This window comes from Exophiala bonariae (assembly GCF_035927105.1).
Source record: "Exophiala bonariae strain CCFEE 5792 chromosome Unknown scaffold_27, whole genome shotgun sequence".
NCBI classification, from domain to species: Eukaryota; Fungi; Ascomycota; class Eurotiomycetes; order Chaetothyriales; family Herpotrichiellaceae; genus Exophiala; species Exophiala bonariae.
The window spans coordinates 280543-305844 of NW_027042502.1; the positions used below are offsets into that span (position 1 = coordinate 280543).

A 25302-nucleotide genomic window follows, 5' to 3' on the forward strand; every position below is an offset into this window, starting at 1 on the left:
GCTTTGCAAAGTCGATATTCAACAGTATTAGCAGAGTGTATACGCCTCCTGGAACAGTCTATAATCATGGTGCCACCCGCCACCAGGGCGAAGACTCCCACAGCATCCTCGGCCTCAAGCCCGTCTCTTCGATCCAAGACACCTGTCAACATCCCGATGGCTCCGTCTTCTCTGAATCCTGGCGGGAATGTAAAGGTGGTCGTTCGAGTAAGAGGCTTCTTGCCTAGAGGTCAGGCACCCTGATTCATATCTCAACATTGTCGATGGCTAATCAACCGTTCTACAGAGATCGCGAAAGATGCACAATGCCTCATTGAGATGAACCCAGACACACAGTCAACGAAGCTGATAGCACCTCCGACCTTGGACTCAAAGGCCAACACGAAGAGAGTGGTGGAAGACAAGACGTTCACATTCGACAATTCGTTTTGGTCCCATGATACAGCGGACGAGCATTATGCGACACAAGAGGATGTCTACAATTGCTTGGGTGAAGAATTTCTTGATCATAACTTCGAAGGCTATCATACCTGTATCTTCGCCTACGGTCAAACGGGTTCAGGCAAGAGTTATACCATGATGGGTAAAGATGAACAGCCCGGCTTGATTCCACGAACCTGCGAGGATCTATTCGAGCGAATTGAAAGCAATGAAAGCGCAAACATCAGTTACAGCGTCAGAGTGTCCTACTTTGAAGTCTACAACGAACACGTCCGTGATCTCTTCCAGCCTCGAACAGATCCTCCACAGTATCTCAAGATTCGGGAATCGCCAACAGAAGGACCATATGTGAAGGACTTGACGGAAATTCAAGTCAAGAATTATACCGAGATTTTGAAGTACATGCGTATGGGCGACAATTCCAGAACCACGGCCGCAACCAAGATGAATGACACATCATCCCGGTCTCACGCTGTCTTTACAATCATGTTGAAACAGATCCACCATGATTATCATACTGATGAGACGACCGAACGACTAGCGCGTATCCGTCTCGTGGATTTGGCCGGTTCAGAAAGAGCAAAAGCAACAGAGGCGACCGGACAACGACTCCGTGAAGGGGGAAACATCAACAAGTCTTTGACCACCCTTGGACGAGTGATTGCAGCTCTTGCAGATCCGAAGCATGGTCGGGCACAGGGCTCTACCCGAAAAACCCGCGATGTTGTACCTTACCGAGACTCGATCTTGACGTGGCTACTGAAGGATTCACTTGGGGGCAATTCCAAGACTGCCATGATTGCTTGCATTGCACCTTCCGATTACGACGAGACGCTCTCGACATTGAGATACGCCGATCAAGCCAAACGCATTCGGACTCAAGCTATTGTCAATCAAGATCATGTTTCTTCGGCGGAGAAGGACGCGCAAATAACCGAAATGCAAGAAACAATCAGATCACTGAGATGGACACTCAATCAACAGCAACAGAATGGAAGTGTATCAGTGATGAAGGCCATGCAGGAAAGCGCCGAGGCACAGTCTGAAAAGGTTCGAGAATTCACATCGAAGTATGAAAACATGTTGCAAATCATGGAAGAGAAATTGGCCATCTCCGAGTCCAAAATCCGACAGATGGAAGAGGAGAAAGAGGCGTTGAATCTTCATCTCAAACTCGTGCTCGATGAATTGAAGAACCCGATCATTCTCCATGAGGAGACAGAATCAGTGGCGGATGACAAGGAGAGATCGAGAGGGTCAACGCCCGACATGATCTACGAGGACGACACTGCATCCAGCGATGAGGCTGATATGGAATCGGACTATGATGATGATGAAGCGATCGAGATGGCAGCAGAAATGGAAACCCTGATCTCGGACCTCGGCATGTTCAAAAAGAAAATTGCCGCCGACCACGAAATGTTTGGTCTTGAGATATCGGTATGAAGGTGGCGGAAACACGATTCGTGCTAATCCCGTCTAGACCAAGATTAAAAGTGATGATTGTAAATGATGGATTAGTAGATAGCAAGCGTGGCGTTTCTTGGAGCTGTAGGGTAGGTGCTATCAGCTGCAGGGCACGATAACATTAGCCAGGAATGTGGCCGTGATTAATATCGTTTTTGGAATCCCTCAAGGAATACATCAGTAAACCCGAGATCGATGGTGGCAGCCGGTAGAATTATATCCGGCATTACCTAGAGGATAGAAGCGCTGGTCGTGTGACCGCCAAAACAACTGCTGTACTTTTGTGCATGCATATCTAATCAACTTCCATGATGAAAATGTCCATTTGAAATTAAACGAAGGACACAATCCAAGAGGCGCAAACTTTCCTTTTGATGGGCTGATGATCTAAGAATCCGGCCACTACATGTTATTACGGGCGCACCGAGTGATTTTACTTATCTGGACCTCTCAGAGAGGTCAGCATTGGTGTATGTACATGTTTAGCCTTATCTCTTCCTGTCGCTTATGTTGACCTAGATTTGATAAGGGAGTTCGATCCTGATGTACGTACTCTTCCAGCGTTCTAAATGCGAGATGGATAAAGTGGCTGACAGGCACAGATTGGAGCGTATTCGTCTGAATGGCCAGCCTGAGGACACCCGGGAGAGCGGCCAACGCCTAGGTGCGGCCAAGGTGTAAATGCTACGAATCCTGTGGCCGTCGTTATCTATTGTGTCACGAAAACTGTTCGTCTGGACCACGGCCAAAGGCCAGAGGGCTTGGGTGACATTGAAGGCCAACGGTTTGTTGGGCACGGCCAGCATCCCCCACATGGAGCTTGACCTATCTTAGCTACGTGTTCCTTATCTTGCCAGAACAAACATCTGTCATAGGCCTGACATTCGCTATGGCGCCAATAAAAACCGAAGCCTTCCCAAGCTAAGCTTTCCATGCTTATCAGTGCGTGCGGCTGGACTTCGACACGAAGGGCAAGGCGCGCAGCGATCAAGAGGTCATAGGCACGCTCCATGGAAATATTTAGATATGGGCCGGGATACCATGATTTCATTTGGGCTTTCTCCCCTCTCACTTGTTACGTCTCGTCGTACACCTTGGATTTGACCTACGCATACATCGTCTACTCTCAAGATGGCGTCTGCCGACAACAAGGTCTACTATGATGAGAAGACGGGCTCTTCGGGTGTCGAGCCTGTTGGTGTCGGCAAGGTCTCTACCTTCAAGCGACGCTTGCCCCACTTCAGCCTTGAGGTTCGTCAGGAGGAGAGCAGTTTCGCCAAAACAAAGAATGCCTCCAATGCCGACTTCGATCCTATTCCTCCGTCAAAGCGTACATGGAACTGGGCCGCTTATGTCGCATACTGGATGGCCGATGCATGGGCTGTTTCTAATTGGGAAGTTGGTATGTCTGCCGTGATCTGATCTAGTCACCACGTCAATTAGAGGCATGGTCCTAACACTCTTACGCCGTATAGCGTCTTCCATCATCGCCGTGGGTCTCAGTTGGAGACTGGCTATCGGTGCCTGTGTTCTTGGTAATGCGATAATGGGTCTCGTCATTACCATCAATGGTAGAATGGGTGCCACTGTACGTTATGGCCACTTCTCAACCCGTACATCCCAGCTTATATGGAATAGCTTCACACTCCATTCCCAGTTCTCGCACGCATGCCCTTTGGCTACTACTTCAGTTACTTCGTTGTCCTGTCTCGCTGCGTTCTTGCCATTGTCTGGCTCGGGTAAGTTTTATCTCGCTGAATATACTCACCGACTCGGAGGACTAATAGCATCTAGTGTGCAAACCACGACTGGAGGACAATGTATGACGGTCCTACTGACAGCCATCTGGCCCAGCTTCAAGAACATCCCCAACCACATTCCTGAAGACCAAGGCATCACGACAGCAGGCATGATTGGCTTTCTCCTATACTTCTTGCTTCAACTTCCATTTCTGTGCATTCCTTACACAAAGGTATGTTCTGACAGCCAACATCCTTCTAACCATTGGACTAACTAAACGATCACAGGTTCAATGGTTCTTCGCCTTCAAAAGTGTTATTGCACCGATCATCTTCTTCGCGATTTTCGGTGATACATTGCACAAGGCCGGCGGCACCATCAGTAATAGCACAGTCATCACTGACGGCACCAAGTTGCATGGGTCCGCTCTTGCATGGGCTTTCTTTGCTAGTGAGTAATGATCTCCATTGAAGTGGTCGCTCTTTCTCACTAATTCTCCCTCGCAGATCTCAACGGAGTTTTGGGCAACTACGCAACCTTAGGCTTGAACATCGCCGATTTCTCGCGGTATTCAAACAAAGTCAGCGCACAAAATGTCCAAGCAATCGTCATTCCCTTCATCTTCAGTGAGTTGTTCACCATTTGTTGTGCCGAGGTGACTTCTACTGACCACATTGAACCATAGCGATTGTGGGTCTGCTTGGTATTTTCACTGCTGCAGCCGCTCAGACAGCATACGGCGAGATCATCTGGAACCCGATCGAAATCATCAACCTCTGGCAAGCATCCGGGTCGTCTGGCGGTCGTGCCGCTGCTGCTTTCGGCGCCATTGGCTTGATCATTGTCACCATTGGTATCAACATCTCAGCCAACTCTATCAGTGCAGCCAACGATCTCATGGCTTTCTGCCCCAAGTATATCAACATTCGACGTGGTCAACTTCTTGCTGCGTTCATTGGCAGCTGGGGTTTTGTCCCGGTAAGTCGAGTTGCGCTTGAGAAACAAGTCTTACCATGACTGATTACAATACACAGTGGAAAATTCTCGCATCCGCCGCAAAGTTCCTTGCTTTCCTCGGTGGTTACACCATTTTCTTGGGCCCCATGACCGGCATTCTCATGTGCGAGTATGTGCTCCTTCTCAATTCCATATTTCCTCTAAGACCACTAACTCATGTTACTCGTGCAACAGCTACTTTATTGTCCGACGTGGTAACGTGTCCGTCCCCGATATGTACGACTTCCACGGAATTTATCGCTATTCGCCCAAATTCGGCACCAACTGGCGTGCGGTTGTTGCTTTCTTCATTGGCTGCGTCCCTCCTCTCCCAGGCTTCGTCAACAATATCGTCGTTGCGGGCCATGGTAAAACCAGTGTCTCCATTGGTGGTCAACGACTGTATGTTCTTCCCTTCCCATCTCTTCACTATTGCGTTGGTTGGCAAATGGTTTGGTGCAACCACGATATACGCATAAACACTACGAGTACCTCCCAACTAACACAACTTTGAATAGTTTCAACATCGGATATCTCTACTCCTTCGTTGCCGCTGGCCTTTTCTACTGGGGCTTCAACCGCTTCTTCCCGCATCTCGAGTCAAAGATGGATCATGCCGAGACAGGCGAGGATATTATTGCAGCCAACGACGCGAAGAACCTTGAGGAACGTCGCGCTAGCCGTGTTGAGCGCAGACCAAGTCTCGTTACCAGACTATTCGAAGTTTAGATGCCGCCTGTAAGTCGCCTTTATCGGTCATGAACCTTTGGCTTGTTGACGGAGAGGGAAGTCCATGGAGAGTGTATCTAGGACTATGTAGAGCGATGGAGGTGTCAACTCGTTTCACCATAGACGTCACATAATCGCGCATACTATTCTCGAAAAGACCTATAGACGGATATTGTGCCTAATTTCACAAATTATTGAAGTGCACCATATCTTACCAGTTGAACTGGCTTAAAACGACCAGATGACCATCAAGACCAGCCAAAGCGGCAAGTAGATCAAGAATGTAAAGAGGCAAGATATGACACTCAAAATATGTTAGCGTGAGATCGGCAAAGACTTGGCAAAAGTGGGCATCATGAAGGCTTCCTATTTTGTCGACTTTTGAGTTGAACAAATGTCAGTCACGGTTGGAGAGATTCTTGGACCACTGTTACAACGATGACTCAGTTTTGCCAACACTTCAACCACCACAACCCTTTCTACCCAGCCAGTACCCTGCAATAAACCGTTGCATCCTGTTTACGACGATTGCAGAATTCCAAAGCCAGGAATGGTCCCTCCAAAACCGTCACGCTCGGGCTCAGGCTCCGGAACCGCGCCCCTCAATCCCGCTGCTGCAACTTTCACAATGCCTGCAGTGGCTGACCCTGGCCTCGCAAACGGAGCGCTTCAGCCCGAACAATCCAAAAGCGAAAATGGGTCCGTAGCGGCTGCAGCGACTAAGGAATCAAAGAAGGGCAAACCCAATAATCAATCAAAGGCAGATACAGAGCATCGCAGTTCGACTCCCCCAGATGTTGCCGAAGCAGGTGCGGGTGCGAAGTTGACAGGCGCACAACTGAAACAACTGAAGAAGCAGCAGGCGGCGGCCCGGCGTGCAGAGAAGGTCGCTGAAAAGGGTGCTCCGGCTGCCACTGCTGCAGCGACTCTCAAACCCGAGATGGCAAGACGACCGTCAACGACCAAAAGGGATAGCGACACGGGGTCTCATCATAAAAGGACTCTATCTTCGACGGGAAAAGCTTTGCCGCTTCGCGGAGCGCCTCAACAACAACTGCAGGGACCAGGTCAGGTCAACCCTGCGCCGGAGAAGGAGAAATACAAGGATCCGAAGAGGGTACCTATGTTCAGCCATCTATACCCCAAAGAGAAGAAAGCGACTCTGGCCGGTGCAGGGCGTGAGATCCACCCAGCAGTACTATCCCTGGGGCTCCAACTACGCGACTATGTGATTTGTGGAGGAAACGCACGCTGTGTTGCAACCTTGCTTGCATTCAAGAAGGTCATCCAAGGATATAGCACTCCGCCAGGTGTTGCTCTCTCTCGCCACCTCCTGACTCATCTTAATCATCAAATCGCTTACCTTCGAAACGCTCGGCCTCTTTCCATGAGTCAGGGCAACAGTATTCGATGGCTCAAGAACCTTATCTCTACACAACCCGTTGATCTGACCGATAGTGAGGCTAAACAGAGCCTCAGCCAGTCTATCGACCTATTTATCCGCGAACGAATCACTCTAGCCGATGAAGTCATTGCGCGCGAGGCAACCGCGCGTATCGATGATGGCGACGTTATCCTTACATACGCGAAAAGCAGCATCGTGGAAAAGACACTGATCACAGCGCATCGACAAGGCAAACACTTCGAGGTTATAATCGTTGACTCTCGACCAATGTTTGAAGGCAAGAACCATGCGCGAAGTCTCGTGCGTGCAGGTCTAAAGGTCCGCTATGCACTGCTGAGTTCTATTGCGGATATCGTGGATCAGAATTCAGTGACGAAATGCTTTCTCGGCGCCAGTGCAATGCTGGGTAATGGTTCTTTGTTCTCACGATCCGGATCAGCCATGGTGGCTATGATGGCCAAGGAGTCCAGCAAGACGAAAGCACGCGCCGTGCCGGTGATCGTATTATGCGAGACCGTCAAATTTACCACCAAAGCAGCACTGGACAGTATTGTCATGAATGAAGTTGGTGACCCAGATGCTTTGGTAGAAGTCTTCCAGCCGGATATTCTGTCTTCCACCGGTCCATCACCCGCCGCAGGAAACGCGTCATCTGGCGGGAAAGGAGGGAAGAAGACCGGCACAAAAGACAAAGACGACGGTAATGCGGGAGGCGATGACTCGGACGAGAAGAATCCTGGAGGAGGGAAGGGCTTGGAAGGGTGGAAGGACCAGACGGGTCTATATCTGCTCAATCTCATGTACGATGTCACGCCATCGCACTTCCTCGATCTGGTTATTTGCGAACTAGGCAGTCTGCCTCCTACTGCCGTCCCCGTCGTTAATGGCGTACATGGGGATGACCAGGCTTTGGCTTGATTTTGATATATTGTGCTGGCGGCTATTCACAATACTGGGGGATGAGAATGCTGAGATAATGTGTGAATGTGAAGCGGTTTCGGACGATTTAGGACTTGAACTCCAAGTCTTATGTACGAGAGATAGAATACTCTGTGACAGCGGGTTGAACCTTCATGTGGTATTTCCCACAGAGGCACTGTTATTCCTAACAACACGGCATGGGGCGGCATTCATTTATATTTCACACATTCGATGCCGTGCATCGGTCGCTGACGGCTCTCACTGTCCCAGGTACCGAATCTTTTCTCTGTTTCTGCTAAGTGTTCTATATAACTTCTAGATACGTGCAATCACAATGCATTCACGGTCCGGCATAGATTACAACCCCATCCAGGCCCCGAGAAAGGCTAAAAATGCAGTGCAATCTAAGGAGCAAGACCGATGGCTGCCTATAGAAAAACGGGTTCGACCACTTTCTCGCTTCTTCCAAGACGATTATCTCCATCCTCAGCACCACCATCATCAAGGCCTGCGCCTCACTGATTCATGCCGAAGGACCGTCCCACCTCAAATGGCAATGGTTCGGAGCAGCCACGGCCACGGCACGATTTGAAGATATTTGGCGAAGCGGACTGAGGGCCGTGGGCATGCGTCAAGTTCTTTGCTGTCTCTCGAATTCACTCATCTGGTAGGCGCGATTGGTGCCTTCCTCTCCATTCTGACGTTGGCTCTGGATCATTTCTACGCAGCAGCTCTTACGCTTCGAGGACTGTCAGACACTAACTAAGCACGGATCGACAAACCACGGTTCCAAGGTTGAGCTTCTATCCCGAGACCGCGAACTATATAGGTTCGGGAGACTTCAAGATAGCGACAGCACTGCTGCCATACATATATCAAGGGTTTTATCGACCGGATGATGTCAAGTCAATCCTCAGCCGTCCATCTGGAAATTGCACTTTCGAATGACACACATTCGCCCATCGCCTATTGTGCGGTTTGTGAACATCTCAGTGAGCTTGTGACGGTCACGAACCGGACGATGGAAGACGAAGGAGAGTGATATTTGAACACAAGCATTCCGGGCATTAGGACATGTGCTCTGGCTGGGTCAGGTATCGCGAATTCCTCGCTCTTCGAGATTCAAGGTTAAGAAGAGATCGAAAGCCCAGGCTACTTGGACGGGAAGGGGTGACAGACTCATCTCATCGAGTGGCACGTGCAACGCCATGAGCATTCGGGACTTAGATGCAAGGGCGAGGCTGATACGAGCGCATTTGAGGCATCGTGATGGGGAGGATTATCTGGCCGGTAATACGTAGTCAATGTCAGAGTAGCATGAAATTCACGTCGCTCTTCCTCGATTCGGAAGACTTCTTTTTCTTGAAGCATGCATTATTCAGTGACCCCTTGAGATTTTGGGCGGGATAGTTCCTGAAGAGCTCCTGCAAAAGAAGATATCACCGAACAATAGAACAATGACAGACTAAGTGTTTTGTTCAGGAAAAAGGTTTGGAAATCTCTTCGAATTTTTACGTCTTTTCGGGTCAAACCACCATGACCACAAGAAGCGTAGGTCTAAAAAAGGGTGTCGCTTTCCGATGGTGATGAGAAGAAGAGACCAGACTTAGCTGCATCGCGTTCAAGCTCCCACTGAATTTGCGAGCGCTCCAGGTCCACAGTCGGCGGATATGGGCACCTCGCACTTTTCCCTCCCCCCTGAACACGTCGAACTAAGTTCTCGAGATGCACATCCCATGTTCAAGCCGTCAACCCATCTCGATGTGCAGATAAAAACGCCATCCTTGCCGACGATCCTTCGCGCCTCTCTCCTCCTGGCACAACATCGAATGTCGCATTGCATCGTCGTTGTAAATGATTTACCGGTGCTGTTGGGCGAGAAAAAGAATTCATGTCAGCCTGCAATTTCCACAAACCATCTCGGCCGTCGAGGGGAGATGAAAGGCCAGGAGTCCAAAAGGATCTGACGGCGGTGTGCATACCTTGATGAAACCAATATCCTGGCTCTTTTCACGGAAGCATTGACGGCAGATGTTGAGGCCATATTTGCGGATCAGACCGGCTTGATGGGTGCAGACACGGCTATACAATAGAGGTATTCTCGTCAGCAACATGTCCGTCATATTCGAAGAGTCTAATTCTTCCTCTTGATTGCCTTCTTTTCCATGTATTCGATTTCGCTTCGGGTAGTCCGAGATTGTGTGAATGGATGGGCGTGGGAAGTCTTGAGAACCTACCAGGATCGGGATCCCTTGCCGAAGGTGCGAGGTCGCGAGTACCAGACGCTCTCGTGAGACATGATTGCGAGATGTGTGTTGTCGAAAAAGTTTCGGGGTGGGAAATTGAGATCGGACTGTGTGTGGGAATTTGGAGTTAGTCTGGCTAAGCCCACAAACAGTTGCGGTTCTTCCAAGATCGGTAGACTGGGGGGTCTAGAGTACTGATTCTCCAGGAGGAATGCTCACCTTGTCGTCGAGCGCGAAACTTGAGCGTGGAAGCGATTGTCTGGTCGAGAAATCGTGGCTGCGGTGACTTTGAGATTGACCATGGATTTCTGAATGTGGGTTTCGGCGCCAAGAGTTTGTGTTCGACACGTGACTTCGGATAATCTTTTCCGAATAATTCCGCTGATTGGTGTTTTTGATCCGACGAAGTTGACAACGTTCTGTGAGTTCAAGCCAGTTTCAGGTCTTCCATCGTCACTATTAACAGTATGTCGACGACGACCCCAGATCCTATATATTCCGAACTGGAGCCTACAACACTACCATGGCAACGCGCATAAAACGAGTCCCAAGTATACTTCCTCGGAACAGTCGTTGCGAGTCCCAAGTATACTTTCTCGGAAAGTCGTTGCACAAGCTTGATGGAAAAGACCCTTAAAGGATTTTATCTCATGCTTGTCCCTGGGAGTTCAGTACTTCATGCCTAGGTGTACAATTCTAGCTAGGACAAATTACTCTCGGTGTATTTATCCGAGTAGATGATCGAGTATAAGCCAGATCGTCACTAAAATCCACATGAAGTTGTTCTGGATATCTTTAGAAAATATCTTCAGAAAGAAATATGGTCACCAAGGGTGAGCAATGCTAAGCCAAAACCCATAGTGTGCATACCGCACGCTCATTACCACGCTTTTGAACCGTTGACTCCGCCTAGAGTGTACATCATATCGATATTTTTCTTTCAACTGATGTGGTTTGCAAGGGATGGTGTCGTTTGCTACCGATCAGACGCATTGGTCTCCACATCCGTGTCACTCTCATCCTGATCAGACGATTCATTTGAATCAGAGGCGCTTGCACTCGTTGACGAACTCTTCGTGTTGCCATAACCACCATGCTCAGAGGCGCTTGAGCTGATGAATGAGTCTTGCATGGCCTGTTCGCTGCCATACACAGGTTGTCTCCAATATCTCGCCGCAACTTGTTCTGCCCTGTGGGTCATATGATCCACATAGTCTTTGGCTGATTTGTTAAGCAGTCCCAACATGGAATACTCCCAGCGAACGAAGCTTATTGTTCTGACAACCCATTCCGTCTCAAAGCTTTCGAGTACTGGGTTATTGATTCGCCAGTCACAATTAGGGTCGTCGTCTTGCTCTTCAATCTTGCGTTTAATGTGGTCATAGTCTTCGAGCAGATTGAGCAATCTGCTCGCACTCCATTGGATTTGCCCAGTGCACCTGAGCCTTTCGAAGTCGGCATCGACCATCTCCATGTATATACGATAGTGCAGTTCGTGCTCGTCGTTCATCTCCTCCTTTCCAAATATGGCCATCGTCTCCATACATTTGATGACATCTTGGAGGATCTCCTCCCGATGTGTTTCTTCCCTCTCTTCTCGCTCCTGTTCCACATGTTCATCCAAACCCAGGGTACCGCGGCTAGTGCAGCAAGAGCGGAGCCATAAAGTCTGAGGAGACTCGACAATTCGGTAACTAGTGATTCCATTTCAGATGATTATGAGAAATGTCGAAATGTTTGGACTTGATGATTCCCGGAGCTGGTGTCCCTTGAAGATGTCGATTCTGGTTGGATGAATGATATCTTTGAATGCGATTGATTGCACGGTATGTGTGACGCAAACAATTTTTCCACAATGAAAACGAGCTGTACGCAGAGTAAGAAAAGTATACACGAGGGCAAACAGACCCTAAATGTACCAGAACATTATACTTTGCAAGGCTACGGACAAGTCATGCTGTGGGTCTTATCTGGGATTTACACCTCTACCAGTACACTTTGAATCTGTGTGAACTCTTTTGTTTTCCGAAAAATGGATGTCCTCTTGGTCAGTATTCATCCTTTGGTGGAGAAAGAGAAGGTTCCGCATAAATCGAGGTGCACCAAAGTTGGGCCGGCATGCTCCATTCCCGCAATCAACTGTATCACCTTTCTGCTCTACATTCAAATCAAGCAGTTGAATCACGGCAGATGAGGGTCTCGGTACTATTATTGGTTGTTGAAGACTGCCTATACCATCCTTACCACTTGATCTGGATGGTTCTTAGGGCGAAATGTTACTCAGAAGTTGATCAGACATAACCCTTAAGATCTCACTCTGCTGCCTATGTCACTAACCAGTTCTCTGGGCCAGTGAACAGCGGGTGCTGCAATCAGAACAGGTACAGCATAGTTCGAACCAGCCAAACTATAGGCTGATAGCCTTCTGGAACTTGGATATGCTTTTCGGGCTTCAAAGTTACCTATCCGAGTTGCCTAGTACCCACCCAGGCGGTATATCGAGACCCCACATGCCAAGATTTAGGTAAGCCATGCGGCTGACAAGGCTCGCAGAAAAGGGGAATGGCGAATAGGACTCTTATGGCGAACGACATTGCCAGTTGCAGACTGAAGAATAGATTCTGTGCTGCCTGGATGATGGTTCTACATTCGCTCTTTATTGAGTCTCACAATAAGCTTATTGGGCGATACAGCCTGCCACATTTGAGAGAGCGATATAAGAGACGAGAACAGGGAGGTGGCTTTGAAGGGTAGTATCACTTTTGAGTTGCCCATCACGAGCCTCTGATATGGACTCTCAATATCTCTTTAAGACTCCTGCCATATTTCGTGATCATCTAGGCATATTCCATTCTTCTGGCCCCTTCATAAAGAGACTCAATCACAATGACAGCAATGTTAAATCCACCCAAAGCCAGAACCTGCTAAGATCTAGCCCGCAGTATGTGACTACGGCTATCATCAGTCCACAGCTGAAGTGGTGATGCGATCCGGAAAAGGAATGCAGAAGAACAACTTTAGCACGAATATACGAGCCGTAGAGGCACACCGCGGAGTTCATCGACTCTCCCAGAACTTACATTGCCGAGGTCCACCCCTGAACCCTCAACTGATATGTGTGAGTGGCTAGGATTTATGGCCAAAACTTCGGAAGGGCTCGACTCAAACGTTTCTATATACTTCTAGTAGGTGAAAAGTACCCTCTGATACTCAATGCCTTGTTTCAACCACAAAAAAGAGGAGTTTCACTCCGAATCAATGCTTATCAACAACTGCGAGATTAAAAAAAGACGAACATAAAAACAGATGCTAGTAGTCCAGGGTACGTGACCACGCTTGGCCCAAGTGTTTTGATCTGATCTGAAGTCTGACTGTTCAATACCGGGGCAGGTGCAGCTGCAAGCTGACAGTAGCGTCGTCTGCATCTGCATGACCAACGACTGTTATCACTTCCAAGTAGATCAGAAGGATTGGACAACCTTTATTGGCAAAGTTCTCGCCTATGAAAGTTTGGCCATTAACTGCAATTTGAGAACGTCAATCTCCAATTCATAGAATCTGAAGTGTGCAATGCATAGATTACCAATTTATGCGCCCATCAGTGATGTTCTTTCAAAGAGAGAGAACCAGAATCATATTGCGTCAACCTAGTGCCAAGCACGACTTCGACGTGGCGTTTTGCCGAGCCGAACCAGGTCCATATCCTTTGCTATCTTCCCCCACTCCACAGACTCCTAGCTTCAACTTTTGTTATCGACATAGTCTCCCGTTCACGCCACAAATATCGACTTCTGGGGATTACACTTATCAAGAAGTCTTAGTCGGGTATATCCAACGCTTGGCTGGAGCCAAATCAGGATCGTACAATGGCTATCAATTTATTGGAACTTAACTGAGGCCATTGGCACAGTTTCTGGCGATCATGAAAGAGAACATGAGAGGAGGCAACACCCGCTACCTCTTTTCGAGGCTAAAGCCTCTTGCGAGAAGTCAAAGAAGTCGGCGATTGGGATTAACCCACAGCATAGAGCCAAAAATGCTAGGATCCACGCGGTGTTCCGATGTTTAACTTGAGATGGGATTTGCTGGTGCTCGCGTAGCTGCAAGCTCCAAATTCGCAATCACAACCCCAAATCACGATGCTTGACGTCTATCAATTCAATACCAATTAGACAAATCAGCTGTTGATGGAGTTTCCCTATCCGTGTTTGGGACACACCACCCAATAACGCAGTCCATTTACTGTCCACGGAAAATGTCTGCACATCAATACCGCTAAACAGCTAGATCCATGAGCTCATCTCCGTCGCCTGCTTCTACCAAGCTATCGAGTGGAGATACCGCGTGCTTCTCGGTTATCATGCGGTCGTTACTGCGATGAATAAGTATGCCGTCTTCTCCCAGAAATTCCGCTCTCCAGTCGTTCAAGCAACCCGAGATTTTGAAATCCTGGAAGTGGTAAAATGAGTGCTCCACAAGCATCGGTAAACCCGTTAGGGACAGGACCAGATCCTGACAAGAAGGATGCCGACAAGATCGCCGCCTCTCCTGCTGTCGAGTTTCCTTCAGAGACCTCATCAGAAGAACTCCATTTCGCGACACGCAAAGAAGGCGTGTTGCCCGATGAATACGATGAAAAGCGACAGATTACTGGATACGACCCAGCCCTCATGCGTGCTCGAGTTCTGTTGAGTGCCGAGGAAGAAAAGAAGCTGCTCAGACGAATTGATTGGCGACTTATCCCGCTATTGTCTGTGATGTATATGGTCAAAACTATTGACGCCATGAATGTAAGTCAATGTTCTTCAATCAGAGATCTAATATATCCTTGGAGTAAAGATGGGTTGAGTGCCATACTAATCGGTGTTTTAGGTTTCCAACGCGCGGATTATGGATAGAGGAACTCCGAGAAATATCATAACCGAGTTGCATATGAGCGCGAATGACTATAACTGGGTTGTTACCGCATACTATGTAAGCTTATGCCTATTCCTGTCCCCAATGGGGCGAGGAACAAACCGCAGAATGATGGCATCATTAAAATGTGGCTAATAAACACTGTATAGATCCCATATATTCTGGCTGAAGCACCCTCTAACCTTTTGGTGAAATGGATGTCACCTTCTAGATTCCAGGCTCGGATCATGGTAAGTCAGACCCTCGTCCTCTATCCACCTCCTCAGTTTCACCCAGCTGCGATCCCGCCAAGGCAAGGCTGAACAAGCACGCTGACTATTTTGTAGATTACCTGGGGTATTGTGCTTTGCTGCCATGCTGCACTCAAAAACAAAGAAGGTCTATACGTTGTTCGAGCGTTCCTAGGCTTCCTCGAAGCTGGGATGTGGCCAGGAACCATGCTTCACATAACTTATTGGTATAGACCTGATGAACTAGCTCCAAGAGTTGTGCTCGTCACCCTACTTGGATGCTTCAGCAGTGTTTTCAGTGGTCTTCTTGCATTTGCTTTCAATGGTGTAACAGCAGGCGGACTTTCTGGCTGGAAATGGTAAGGCGAAACATCCATTATGGTCATACTTTTCTAACATCGACGCAGGCTTATCTTGAGCGAGGGTATATTCACTGTTGTTTTGGGCTTTGCAGTACTCTTCTTTCTGCCAGATTGTATGTCTCTGTCCGAGTGATTATCATGCCTCGAAGCTAACGGGTTTTCCAGTTCCCGATACTGCAAAATGGCTCTCAGACGATGAAAAAGCATTCGTCACAGCCAGATTGCCAATCAATGCACCAAGATCTGCCGAATCGGACTTCAATCTAGCCGAATTCATCCGCACCCTGAAGGACTATAAGCTCTGGCTCTTCCTCTTGTGCTGGGCATTCTACACCATAGGCACGACTGGCTTGGTCTTTTATCAACCCACCGTGATCGCCAATTTAGGTTTCACGTAAGTATGAACGGATAACATGTCTATTCACAAGCTGACATGATCCCCAGATCCATCGGTAAAGCTCAACTCTTGAACATCCCTTCAGCTGTCTTTGCCTGTGGTTTTACAATCATCTTCGGGCTTTTGAGCAGAACAGGCCGTATTCCACAGCCTTTGATTCCTTTGGGTTTCATGATTGTCATTGAGGCATGCTATGTGGTACTTTATACATTCCCCAATACCGGGGGTGTATACGCAGCAACCATCTTGGCAACTGGTCTTTCCACAGCATGGTAAGAATAAAGGCTGCAAAGCAATTTCTAAAGTCATCGATTAACGCTTATCATAGGTATACCATGATGTGGCCGTGGCGAGTACAAACCACTGAAGGAGCAACTGGTTCGGCATTCGCCATTGCCTTTGCCAATAGCTATGGGCAAATCGGCGGTGCCATTGGTGCTCACTTGTTCAACTCGAAATATGCACCCAAATATGCCACCTCTTTTGGGATCGCAATGGGATTTATTGGTATGGCCATCATCATGAATCTCATCACTTGGTACGCAACGTACCGGGTTGACGTGGAGACTCGCAAGCTCAAGAGGCAGAGAGTTAAGGCCGCGAAACGCAACTTGGCACTGTTGGATGACGTTGACATCCATGCGAATAAGAAGCCAAAGGCATAATGTCACAGTGAAGGGACCGCATGGTAGTGTCGTGCCACGATCGTCAAGGCCGAATCATGATGGTTAGCAAAGACAACCAAGGATTCAAGGTCATCAACGCCACCAGCCTTGCATCATTTCCCGAAGTGTAGGCCCATAACTAAATCGCTCGAAACAAATTGCAAGCAGTTCGAGCTTACATTTAGAACCCGGAAGTATCTCCCACAATACAACATGAAGAGCTCTCGAGGACTTGACCTGATCTGATCTCTATTTTTATTCTTTGCCGTGTCAGTATGTCGCCCGCATTTACTCAGCGTTCAAGCAATCAATGCTAAGTTCTTGCATCAAGTTGCGGGACTCTTCTCATTTCTAAAGGATGTGTTCCATTCCAGGTACCTGCCCTCGTCGCATAAGTAAAACCCACCAAGCACAGATCTGAAACTAAGCTGCGGTAGAATCAGCCACGTTGCTCGCCGATGCTCACTCCTACATGTGTTGTTCAAAGATCTATCTTCATAGTATTCGATGTCAACTGCTTCTGTACATCGGAGGAAGAATTTCCCCGCGATCCGTCAATCCCGTAGTTTACCCGATATCGAAATCTTGGCGTGAATTTTCTCCATGCGGCTTCAAGTTTTCTTGGGATTGGAGACATTAAGCCCGTGAACCACACCACTTGTATAGTGCACCTTTGGATTGTACTCAGCATAGTTAGAGATTCCTCTGTCTCTTGTGTTGACCATGGCAATCCAAAAGAAGCACGGCAAAGGCCGTCTCGGTATGTGGTTCATCTCTTTTCACTCCACCGCCACCACTTCCAACGCAACTACGCCTGCGACTTCTGACTGACCTTTCTTCCAGATAAATGGTATAAACTCGCAAAGGAGAAAGGCTATCGAGCCCGAGCCGCCTTCAAATTGATCCAGCTGAATAAGAAATATGGCTTCCTCGAGAAGAGTCGGGTTGTGCTCGATCTCTGCGCCGCACCCGGTTCATGGTGCCAGGTTGCAGCAGAGACGATGCCGGCAAGCAGTTTGATCATTGGTGTGGATTTGGCGCCGATAAAACCCATTCCAAGAGTTATTTCCTTCCAGAGCGACATCACGACCGATAAATGCCGAGCGACGATCAGACAGCATATCAAACATCTAAAGGCCGATACAGTGCTGCACGATGGTGCCCCAAATGTCGGTGTGGCTTGGGTGCAGGATGCTTTCTCCCAGGCGGAACTAGTCCTACAGTCGATGAAACTGGCTACAGAATTCTTAAAAGAGGGAGGCACATTTGTCACGAAGGTCTTCCGATCCAAAGACTACAACGCACTACTGTGGGTGTTTAAACAATTATTCGCGTCAGTGGAAGCAACGAAACCGCCATCCTCGAGAAATGTTTCGGCGGAAATCTTCGTTGTCTGCAGAGGTTTCAAAGCGCCGAAGAAACTCGATCCCAAGTTTCTCGACCCCAAACACGTCTTTGCCGAAGTCGAAGCCCCTACACCGAATAACGAAGCCAAAGTATTCAATCCGGAGAAGAAGAAACGCAAGCGAGAAGGTTATGAGGAGGGAGACTGGACACAACATAAAGAAATCCCCGTCAGCGAGTTCATCCATACAACAGATCCGATTGCCATCCTGGGCACGGTGAACAAACTGAGCTTTGAGCAGACAGACAACGGCGATCTCGCTTTGGCTACCCTAGACAGACTACCCGAAACCACGGATGAAATACGGAAATGTTGCGAAGATCTGAAGGTGTTGGGCAAGAAAGAATTCCGAACTCTTCTGCGGTGGCGCTTAAAAGTGCGAGACAAGTTTGGCATGTCGAGCAAGGCCAAGAAAGAGGCACAAACTGAGCAAACCGGTCAGAAAGAGGGAGAAGAAGTCGCCGAGGTGGAATTCATGGATGAAGAACTTAAGATCCAGGAAGAGATCAAGAAACTCAGAGATCAAGAATCCAAGGAGAAGAGGAAAGAGCGGCGGAAAGATAATGAGCGGAAGCGGAGAGAAATTGTCCGTATGCAGATGCACATGACGACGCCTCACGATATTGGATTGGAGCAACATGGCCCCAGCGGAGAAGGATCGATGTTCAACATCAAGGCCGCAGATCGCGCACAAGAAGCGACGAGAATCACGACGGGCGAAATGGAAGATTTGAAGAAACTGGAGTCCGATGAGGAGGAAGACGATGAAGACGACGAAATCGAGTCTGACGATGACGGTGACAGACTCGAAAGAGAGCTTGACTCCTTGTATGAATCGTATCAGGAACGGCGAGAAGAAGCAGACGCCAAAGCTCGCGCGAAGAAGGCGAGGAAACAAAAAGAGACAGACGAATGGGGTGGTCTTTCAGAAGAAGAGGACAGAGATCAGGGCGGAGAGGCAACGGATGCGGAATCGGACTTTGACGACGATGGCACTGCATTGCGCAGTTTCCCGAAAAGCGAAGGTCTCTCGACCAAAGCAGCCATGTTCTTCGATCAGGACATTTTCCAGGACCTGGGTATTGAAGACGATGATGACGACGACAAAGACAGCGCGATTGAGATGGACGATGAATCATCAGATCAAGCTGCTCAATTGAAGTCGAAGAACTCCAAACTGGAGAAGGCAACACAATCAGCGGCAACCGAGACCAACAGCAACAACAATGGCAAACCTCTCAAATCGGCTCTCAAAACTTCTTCCATAACCACGACCACCCAACCAGCCTCGAATAAAACAAAAACAACATCCAAATCCAAATCCAAACCCACAACCTACGAATCCGACTCCGAGCACGAAGAAACCGAAGGCCCCAATGCATCTTCAACCACCACGACCACGCCCACGCCATCAACCCGGCCGGAAGACCCACTCCTCCCCTCCGGCCACCTGGACATCGACATAATCACGGCGGAAGCGATGACACTAGCGCAATCACTGGCATCGCGACAAGTGCGGCCGGGCGACCTGATCGACGAGTCCTTCAACAAATACACGCTGCGGGACACGGACGGGCTGCCGGAATGGTTCCTGGACGACGAGTCCAGCCACTCGAAGCCGCACCGGCCCATCACAGCGGCGGCGGCGGCGGCGATCAAGGAGAAACTGCGCGCCCTGAACGCGCGCCCCATCAAGAAGGTGCGCGAGGCCAAGGGTCGCAAGAAATTCAAGGCGGCGCAGCGGCTGGAGAAGTTGCGCCGGAAGTCAGCCCTGTTGTTGGAGGATGAGGGCATCAGTGAGAAGGACAAGGCCAGTGGCATTGCGCGGATGATGGCGAGGGCAGCCAAGAAATCTGGGAAGCCCAAGGAGAAGGTCAAGCTTGTCGTGGCCAGGGGTGGGAATAAGGGCATTAGTGGCCGGCCTAAGGGCGTCAAGGGAAGGTATAAGATTGTGGATGCGAGGTTGAAGAAAGATGTTAGAGGTGAGAAGAGGGCGAAGAAACGCATGGGTAAGAAATGATTGTTGAGCCGCCTTTGACTATATGCTTGTGTGTCGTGTAGAACTCTTACTATGATGTAGCGTATAGATGAGGGTTTGAAACGTTGATATGAATACATGGTATCTATGTGCACTAAACAAGAAAGTAGAAGTAATCCTCACTCCGATAAGTGGATCCTATCCAAGAGGAAACCGTTCTGAACAGCCGACCCCCCTTTGAAGCTTGTAAGCCAAGCTCTATGTGCTGTGTCTCGTCTTCAAGATGTACAACAAACAATTCTTCCCCCTCTCACCTGCGGTCGGTCCAAGCGCAAGCCATGCCAAAATCAAGGATCAGGCCATGCAAATTGGCGCAGGGTTGAATCCGTTAGGTCTTGTGCGCCGATCGTTCTTTAGTTAAGCCTAGGTATTGAAGACCCATGAGCTAGCCGACGTCCTAGCTCAGAGGTACCCTTCGCATGGACATCCATTTCCGCAAAATAAAAAGTTTGCGGGACGCTGGGACTTCTAGCCTGTACAAGCGTGTGGAGAGTGAGGGTGGCAAATGGTTGGAGTGCTCAGTCGCCATGTTCTTCTCGTTTCAAGGGTCGCTTGCATGAAGACTCAAGATTGGTGACTTTGTGTCGGGCCGCTGCTATCATTTACCAGCCAGCAACACCCCACAAGCCCTTTCTCTCGCCCTTACCCTCCGAAGCATCGAATTTATCCAAGTCGCTGCCATCGCCAGAATAGCCAATATGATCTCGGTTGTCATCCATGATTCTCCCATATTCCAGAAGCAATCTGAACATGTAGACCTCGATGTCTTCTCGCCTCAATGATTTGTTTGCCCATTCACGGCCTTGTTTTGCCAGGGTTTGAGCTTCTTTGGCGTGGGGTGCAATATAGACTTGAGGGTTGAGATCATGTCCTTCAGTAGCATGTTCCATGTTTGGTTTTCCATAGCCGACGAAGTATGTCATCAATGCATATAGATCATCGTATCGATTGTCGACAGGGACGAAGTGTCGCCATGCGAAAAGTCGACTATCGTGCCATTCACGGAAGATTGTGGCTTTGAAGCCGAGGCTTTTACTTTGTAAGAAAGCATGCCATCGACCAGAGAAGGAATGACCATCCACATCGATCAAATATTTCGATTTGAATTGTGAAGTGAGTGAAACTTGTGGTTTCCACGAAAAGACAGAATCGTAAAAGCTGCAGTTTGGTACACAGCCCCAAGCTTCAACAAAGCCAATATCTCCATGTTGCTCAGCAAACTGATCAGGTTTGAATTTATCAAAAGGCTCATAAGTGGTGTTTTGTTGTGGTACTTCGAATCTCTTCTGGGTCAAAATCTTAGCTTTGGCATTGGTTTCCTTGGCATGTGTTCCGTTGAACAGTTGGACCAGGCGTTGTCTGTGCATACGTTGCCAGTTATCGTCGGTCTGAACACCTCCAGAAGTAACACCACGCCAAATGATGTTATCTTCTTTGTCCCTCCAATCCAAATCCTCTTCAGCATTATAGTCATATCTGACATCATGTAGATAGTACATGTTTGCTGGAAAGAGAATGTCATTGTTGATGTTGACTTTGCACTCTCCAAAGATAGGAACCAATTTATGGGAAGCTATAATGCTACTTGCAGAATAGAGTAAGCCGTGCAGGTCCTGAATTGCTGGTCCAACCGTGCACAGATCGGAGGAGAGGTTGAAATTGTTGATCAGCCCGGTGGAGGATTCCTTGTAATGCTGATCTGCCTGGGCGATTGACATATTTGACCTTGCAGGAGATTCTGGAGGACAAGCCTTGGAGGCAACTTCCATATATTGTTTTCCCGGACGAAAGAACCAATCCTCGCTGAGTCTAGTGGAATTGTCCATGGCCATATCTTCGATATCCATATCAAGTAGACCAGGAAGCTTTTGAGTAAAGCTATCCACAACTTCTGGGGGCATGACACGGGATTTGTACTCCTGACTTAGCATTTGTTGCATATCTTCCCATGGAACTATCAGACGTGGTTGATCAAGCCTATTCATGGCAATATCCATGTCGGGGAGAAATTCGATGAAGGTTTCAATGACCTTGGCCATTGTATCAGATCTCCAACTTCCATTATCGATTCGAATGACTTTGTGATTACGAATATGAATGACGGCCACGCCAAAATTGGCATTCTCCCACATGTGGGCGGCATGGACGCGAATATCGGAAGGCTTAACGGCCCAGAATGGTCGTAGGTCGTCCATAATCTGATCAAAGTCGTCGACATTGACCACGTTTTTCTTGCGAGCGAACTTGTACCAATCGGTAAAACCTGGGGGAGGATGTCTTCCATATCGACTCCTGTACTTCTCGACAGTTTGTCTGAAGGTCGCAGAGGCACCAGTTTCATAGATCCTCCATTGTTTATCTGCCTCTTCCATCAAATGCGCAATTGGATGTAGATCGAAATGGGTGGTTGCAGCGGTGGGTGTAGGTTGGATGTGTGGTACAGCGGAACCAGATTGGGCAGCCTTTGCGGGATCGGGATCGGGATCGGGTGTAGCACTTGGGTGAGATTGAGGAGGTACAACAGAGACAGGATCCGGACCCAAGTCCCAGATATCATCCTCATCCTGACCTATAGGTGGTTTGTGTTCGGTAGGGGTGAGGTGACCCGGGATGGGGATATGAGAAGCGACGTCTTTCAGGCTATCACCACCAAAGGCTAAGCCGTGAAAGACAATGTAGAAGGCAATGATGCCACCGAGAAGAAAGAAGATGCGACGCTTATTGAGCTCTATAGGACCCATGGTGAATGATTATATAAGGGATGGGTTTTTATAGAGTGTTACCGAGACATGCAGGATGCCTTGATTTGTGAGAGGAAGAGTTGGAGCCAGCCAACGATTAAGATGAGGGAGGCATGGAAGGTGGAACTTGTGAAGCAATCGTAGTTTGTACGGAGTAAAGAGGATTAACAAGAGAAGTATGTAAATGAAATTCCAGGAGAACCCTAGGGGACTGACTCTTGTCTTGGGTCGAAGTAACAGTGGTTCAAGTTGCAGGTGTTGAACAAATGGGACAAAAAATCTGGGGGGGCGCACCGGCCAAATGTGGAAAGGATTGGAAAGGGCCGAGGAGGGACGGATTGCAATCGCCGTTCCTGCCCAGGGGCTTCCTTTGCTCTTACCTCGCCGGCAGCTTCCTCAACTTGAAGGTTGCACCTTCCTTGCCGTGCAGTGCTCTCCCGTTAGTCTCCACTCGAATCTTGGCGCAGCATTGCATCTCAAAGTTTTGTATGTGAAGGTACGTCGTACTTCGCAGACAATCCCAGGCTCAACCTTCAATTGCAGCCTCAATCGCCATACCCAGACCCCATCAGGCGGGAGTCACTCCTGTTCTGTGGTCACTACAGCTTTCAACATGCCTCCTCGACTATTACCACGGCTATCCCAACCTATTTCAACCATCGCCAACTCAATCACCACATCTTCATCAATCCCATCCTTTCTCCTGCCATTCCTCCATCTTCAGTCGCGAAATGCGTCCATCCTAGGATCTCTCTCCGATCGACCCGGCGCATATAGTCGAAAGATCCGACGTGGAAGAGGTCCCTCCTCGGGCAAAGGTGGAAAGTCTGGTCGTGGTTCCGATGGTCAGAAACAGCATGGAGGAGTTCCAGGGGGTTTCAATGGTGGTCAAACTCCCGATCATATCGTCCATGGTAAATATGGTTTCAAGAACTTGTAAGTTGAAATCTGCGGAGATGACATCGCAGTGTTCATTAACATCGATTCCAGACATGCTGTTGAAATGTCCCCCATAAATCTCGATCGGATACAGGAATGGATTGATCAGGGTCGTCTCGACGCTGCCAAACCCATCACTTTAGCTGAGCTGTCTAAAAGCCGTGCCGTCCACAGTATAAAAGATGGCATCAAACTCCTTGCCAACGGAGCATCCACCCTGAAACAACCCATCCACATTGTTGTCTCTAGAGCTTCTCAAACCGCCATCGCCGCAGTCGAAGCTTTGGGCGGAACAGTCACCACCCGTTTCTATACGCCCTTGGCCATGCTACGAATCCGAAAGGGAGAAATGCACCCATATGTCAGCATGAAATGGGATCAGACAGGAATCAACCGACCCGCTTTGATGGTCGAGGGTGCAGATCAACTCGAATCTCGAGTCAAAGCCATGGGCTATGAATATCGTTTGCCGGACCCTTCAGGGAGAAAGGATATCGAATACTACCGTGACCCCAAGAACAGAGGTTACCTGGCTCATACCTTGGAGGAAGGAGAAAACCCAAGCTTGTACTGGAAACGCGTCCTCAGCCCCGAGCAGGTCAAAGTCCTATTGCACAAGAAACAGCGTGGTACCGCTGCCAAACCAGGTATCGATTTGGAAAATAAACTGTGGTAGTGAGCATATAGTAAGGATGGAGCCAAAACTGATGGGTCACTCTGTCATCCTGTAACATTAGTGGATAAACCGTCCGGAGCCTGAAGTCGACATTTCAAGCTTCTACAAGATTTCTATAACACCAAACTGGGAAAGCAAATAGAGCCTGTCACCAGCATCCCGCCGGTTAGTTTTGCAGTGTGTATGTATTAGTAAATTATACATAACAACCAAGGCATCCAAGATCAATAACAGAATGTAACCATCCTCATGGGAGGACCACTCCTCAAATGCCCCCAAAAATACATATACAGATAGAGAGATACTGTGAACTACGCTTCATGTCCACCATCTCCACGCGAAGGAAGCACGCGGAAAACAGTCTAAATGCGTGACATGTGATGCGGCATGTTGTGAACATCAAAGGCTCCCCTTCCCCCAGCTGGCAGACATGACCAGTACAGTACATACATACGTGGGAAAATGCCCGGGGCTCTTGCCACTCCTGCGCCACCATGTTGAGATAGGTATCCTGGCAGCGAGTCGCTTATCCGCCATTCCTACTGTACACATACTAGGTACATACCTAGGCATGTATGTACGTACCCAAGGAAAGTCCAACAGGCGAAAACCCGCCTATCTACTCGTAGAAGAAATCCACAGCTCGCACCCAACTTCACGGGAGAAAAAGAAAAGCAAGAATCCAGCCCAACCCAACAGACATGCAGAAAACAAAAAAGAAATGTCTCCTCGACAGGGAGTCGAACCCTGGTCTCCCGCGCTCGTTCTCTTGCGAATGACAAGCGGAAATCATGACCGTTAGACCATCGGGGAGCGAACTATCAACTGTGTCCAGTTGATGATGGTGTTGTAGAATCATGTGTTGATGATTGTTGGGCAAAATTGACAATTTTTAAATCATGTGCAGGTGGGCAAAAGTGAGGTGAGGCACGTGCTCTCCGCCATTCAAGCCCGCCTAACCGTATCCAGGTAAGTAATGGGGTAAGT

General features: G+C 48.7%; 8 protein-coding genes and 1 non-coding gene across 9 annotated transcripts; 6 read left to right on the forward strand and 3 right to left on the reverse strand.

Annotated features, from left to right (window-relative positions):
• Positions 1-66: 66 nt before the first annotated feature.
• Positions 67-1887, forward strand: LTR84_007015 (uncharacterized protein; the record flags this gene model as incomplete). Its single annotated transcript, XM_064850571.1, has 2 exons — positions 67-229; positions 287-1887. 2 exons carry the CDS (start codon positions 67-69, stop codon positions 1885-1887), a joined length of 1764 nt encoding a protein of 587 aa, XP_064702640.1.
• A 1152-nt stretch (positions 1888-3039) lies between these two features.
• LTR84_007016 (uncharacterized protein) lies at positions 3040-5373 on the forward strand (the record flags this gene model as incomplete). The annotated part of the gene is made up of 10 exons (XM_064850572.1): positions 3040-3310; positions 3384-3496; positions 3547-3647; positions 3703-3880; positions 3936-4098; positions 4155-4274; positions 4334-4626; positions 4683-4774; positions 4840-5046; positions 5163-5373. The coding sequence occupies 10 exons, from the start codon at positions 3040-3042 to the stop codon at positions 5371-5373; spliced, it is 1749 nt and encodes a 582-aa protein (XP_064702641.1).
• A 628-nt stretch (positions 5374-6001) lies between these two features.
• On the forward strand, positions 6002-7696 carry LTR84_007017 (uncharacterized protein; the record flags this gene model as incomplete). Its single annotated transcript, XM_064850573.1, has 1 exon — positions 6002-7696. One exon carries the CDS (start codon positions 6002-6004, stop codon positions 7694-7696), a length of 1695 nt encoding a protein of 564 aa, XP_064702642.1.
• A 3225-nt stretch (positions 7697-10921) lies between these two features.
• On the reverse strand, positions 10922-11872 carry LTR84_007018 (uncharacterized protein; the record flags this gene model as incomplete). The annotated part of the gene is made up of 2 exons (XM_064850574.1): positions 10922-11639; positions 11865-11872. 2 exons carry the CDS (start codon positions 11870-11872, stop codon positions 10922-10924), a joined length of 726 nt encoding a protein of 241 aa, XP_064702643.1.
• Positions 11873-14408: 2536 nt separating this feature from the next.
• Positions 14409-16516, forward strand: LTR84_007019 (uncharacterized protein; the record flags this gene model as incomplete). The annotated part of the gene is made up of 9 exons (XM_064850575.1): positions 14409-14735; positions 14818-14919; positions 14970-14989; positions 15074-15092; positions 15189-15451; positions 15500-15567; positions 15620-15848; positions 15899-16123; positions 16180-16516. 9 exons carry the CDS (start codon positions 14409-14411, stop codon positions 16514-16516), a joined length of 1590 nt encoding a protein of 529 aa, XP_064702644.1.
• Positions 16517-17239: 723 nt separating this feature from the next.
• On the forward strand, positions 17240-19941 carry SPB1 (AdoMet-dependent rRNA methyltransferase spb1; the record flags this gene model as incomplete). The annotated part of the gene is made up of 2 exons (XM_064850576.1): positions 17240-17276; positions 17360-19941. The coding sequence occupies 2 exons, from the start codon at positions 17240-17242 to the stop codon at positions 19939-19941; spliced, it is 2619 nt and encodes an 872-aa protein (XP_064702645.1).
• Positions 19942-20561: 620 nt separating this feature from the next.
• On the reverse strand, positions 20562-22700 carry LTR84_007021 (uncharacterized protein; the record flags this gene model as incomplete). Its single annotated transcript, XM_064850577.1, has 1 exon — positions 20562-22700. The coding sequence occupies one exon, from the start codon at positions 22698-22700 to the stop codon at positions 20562-20564; it is 2139 nt and encodes a 712-aa protein (XP_064702646.1).
• A 613-nt stretch (positions 22701-23313) lies between these two features.
• Positions 23314-24315, forward strand: LTR84_007022 (uncharacterized protein; the record flags this gene model as incomplete). The annotated part of the gene is made up of 2 exons (XM_064850578.1): positions 23314-23636; positions 23691-24315. 2 exons carry the CDS (start codon positions 23314-23316, stop codon positions 24313-24315), a joined length of 948 nt encoding a protein of 315 aa, XP_064702647.1.
• Positions 24316-25040: 725 nt separating this feature from the next.
• On the reverse strand, positions 25041-25128 carry LTR84_007023. The gene has a single exon. It is a non-coding gene; the product is annotated as a tRNA-Asp (tRNA).
• Between the last annotated feature and the right edge of the window lie 174 nt (positions 25129-25302).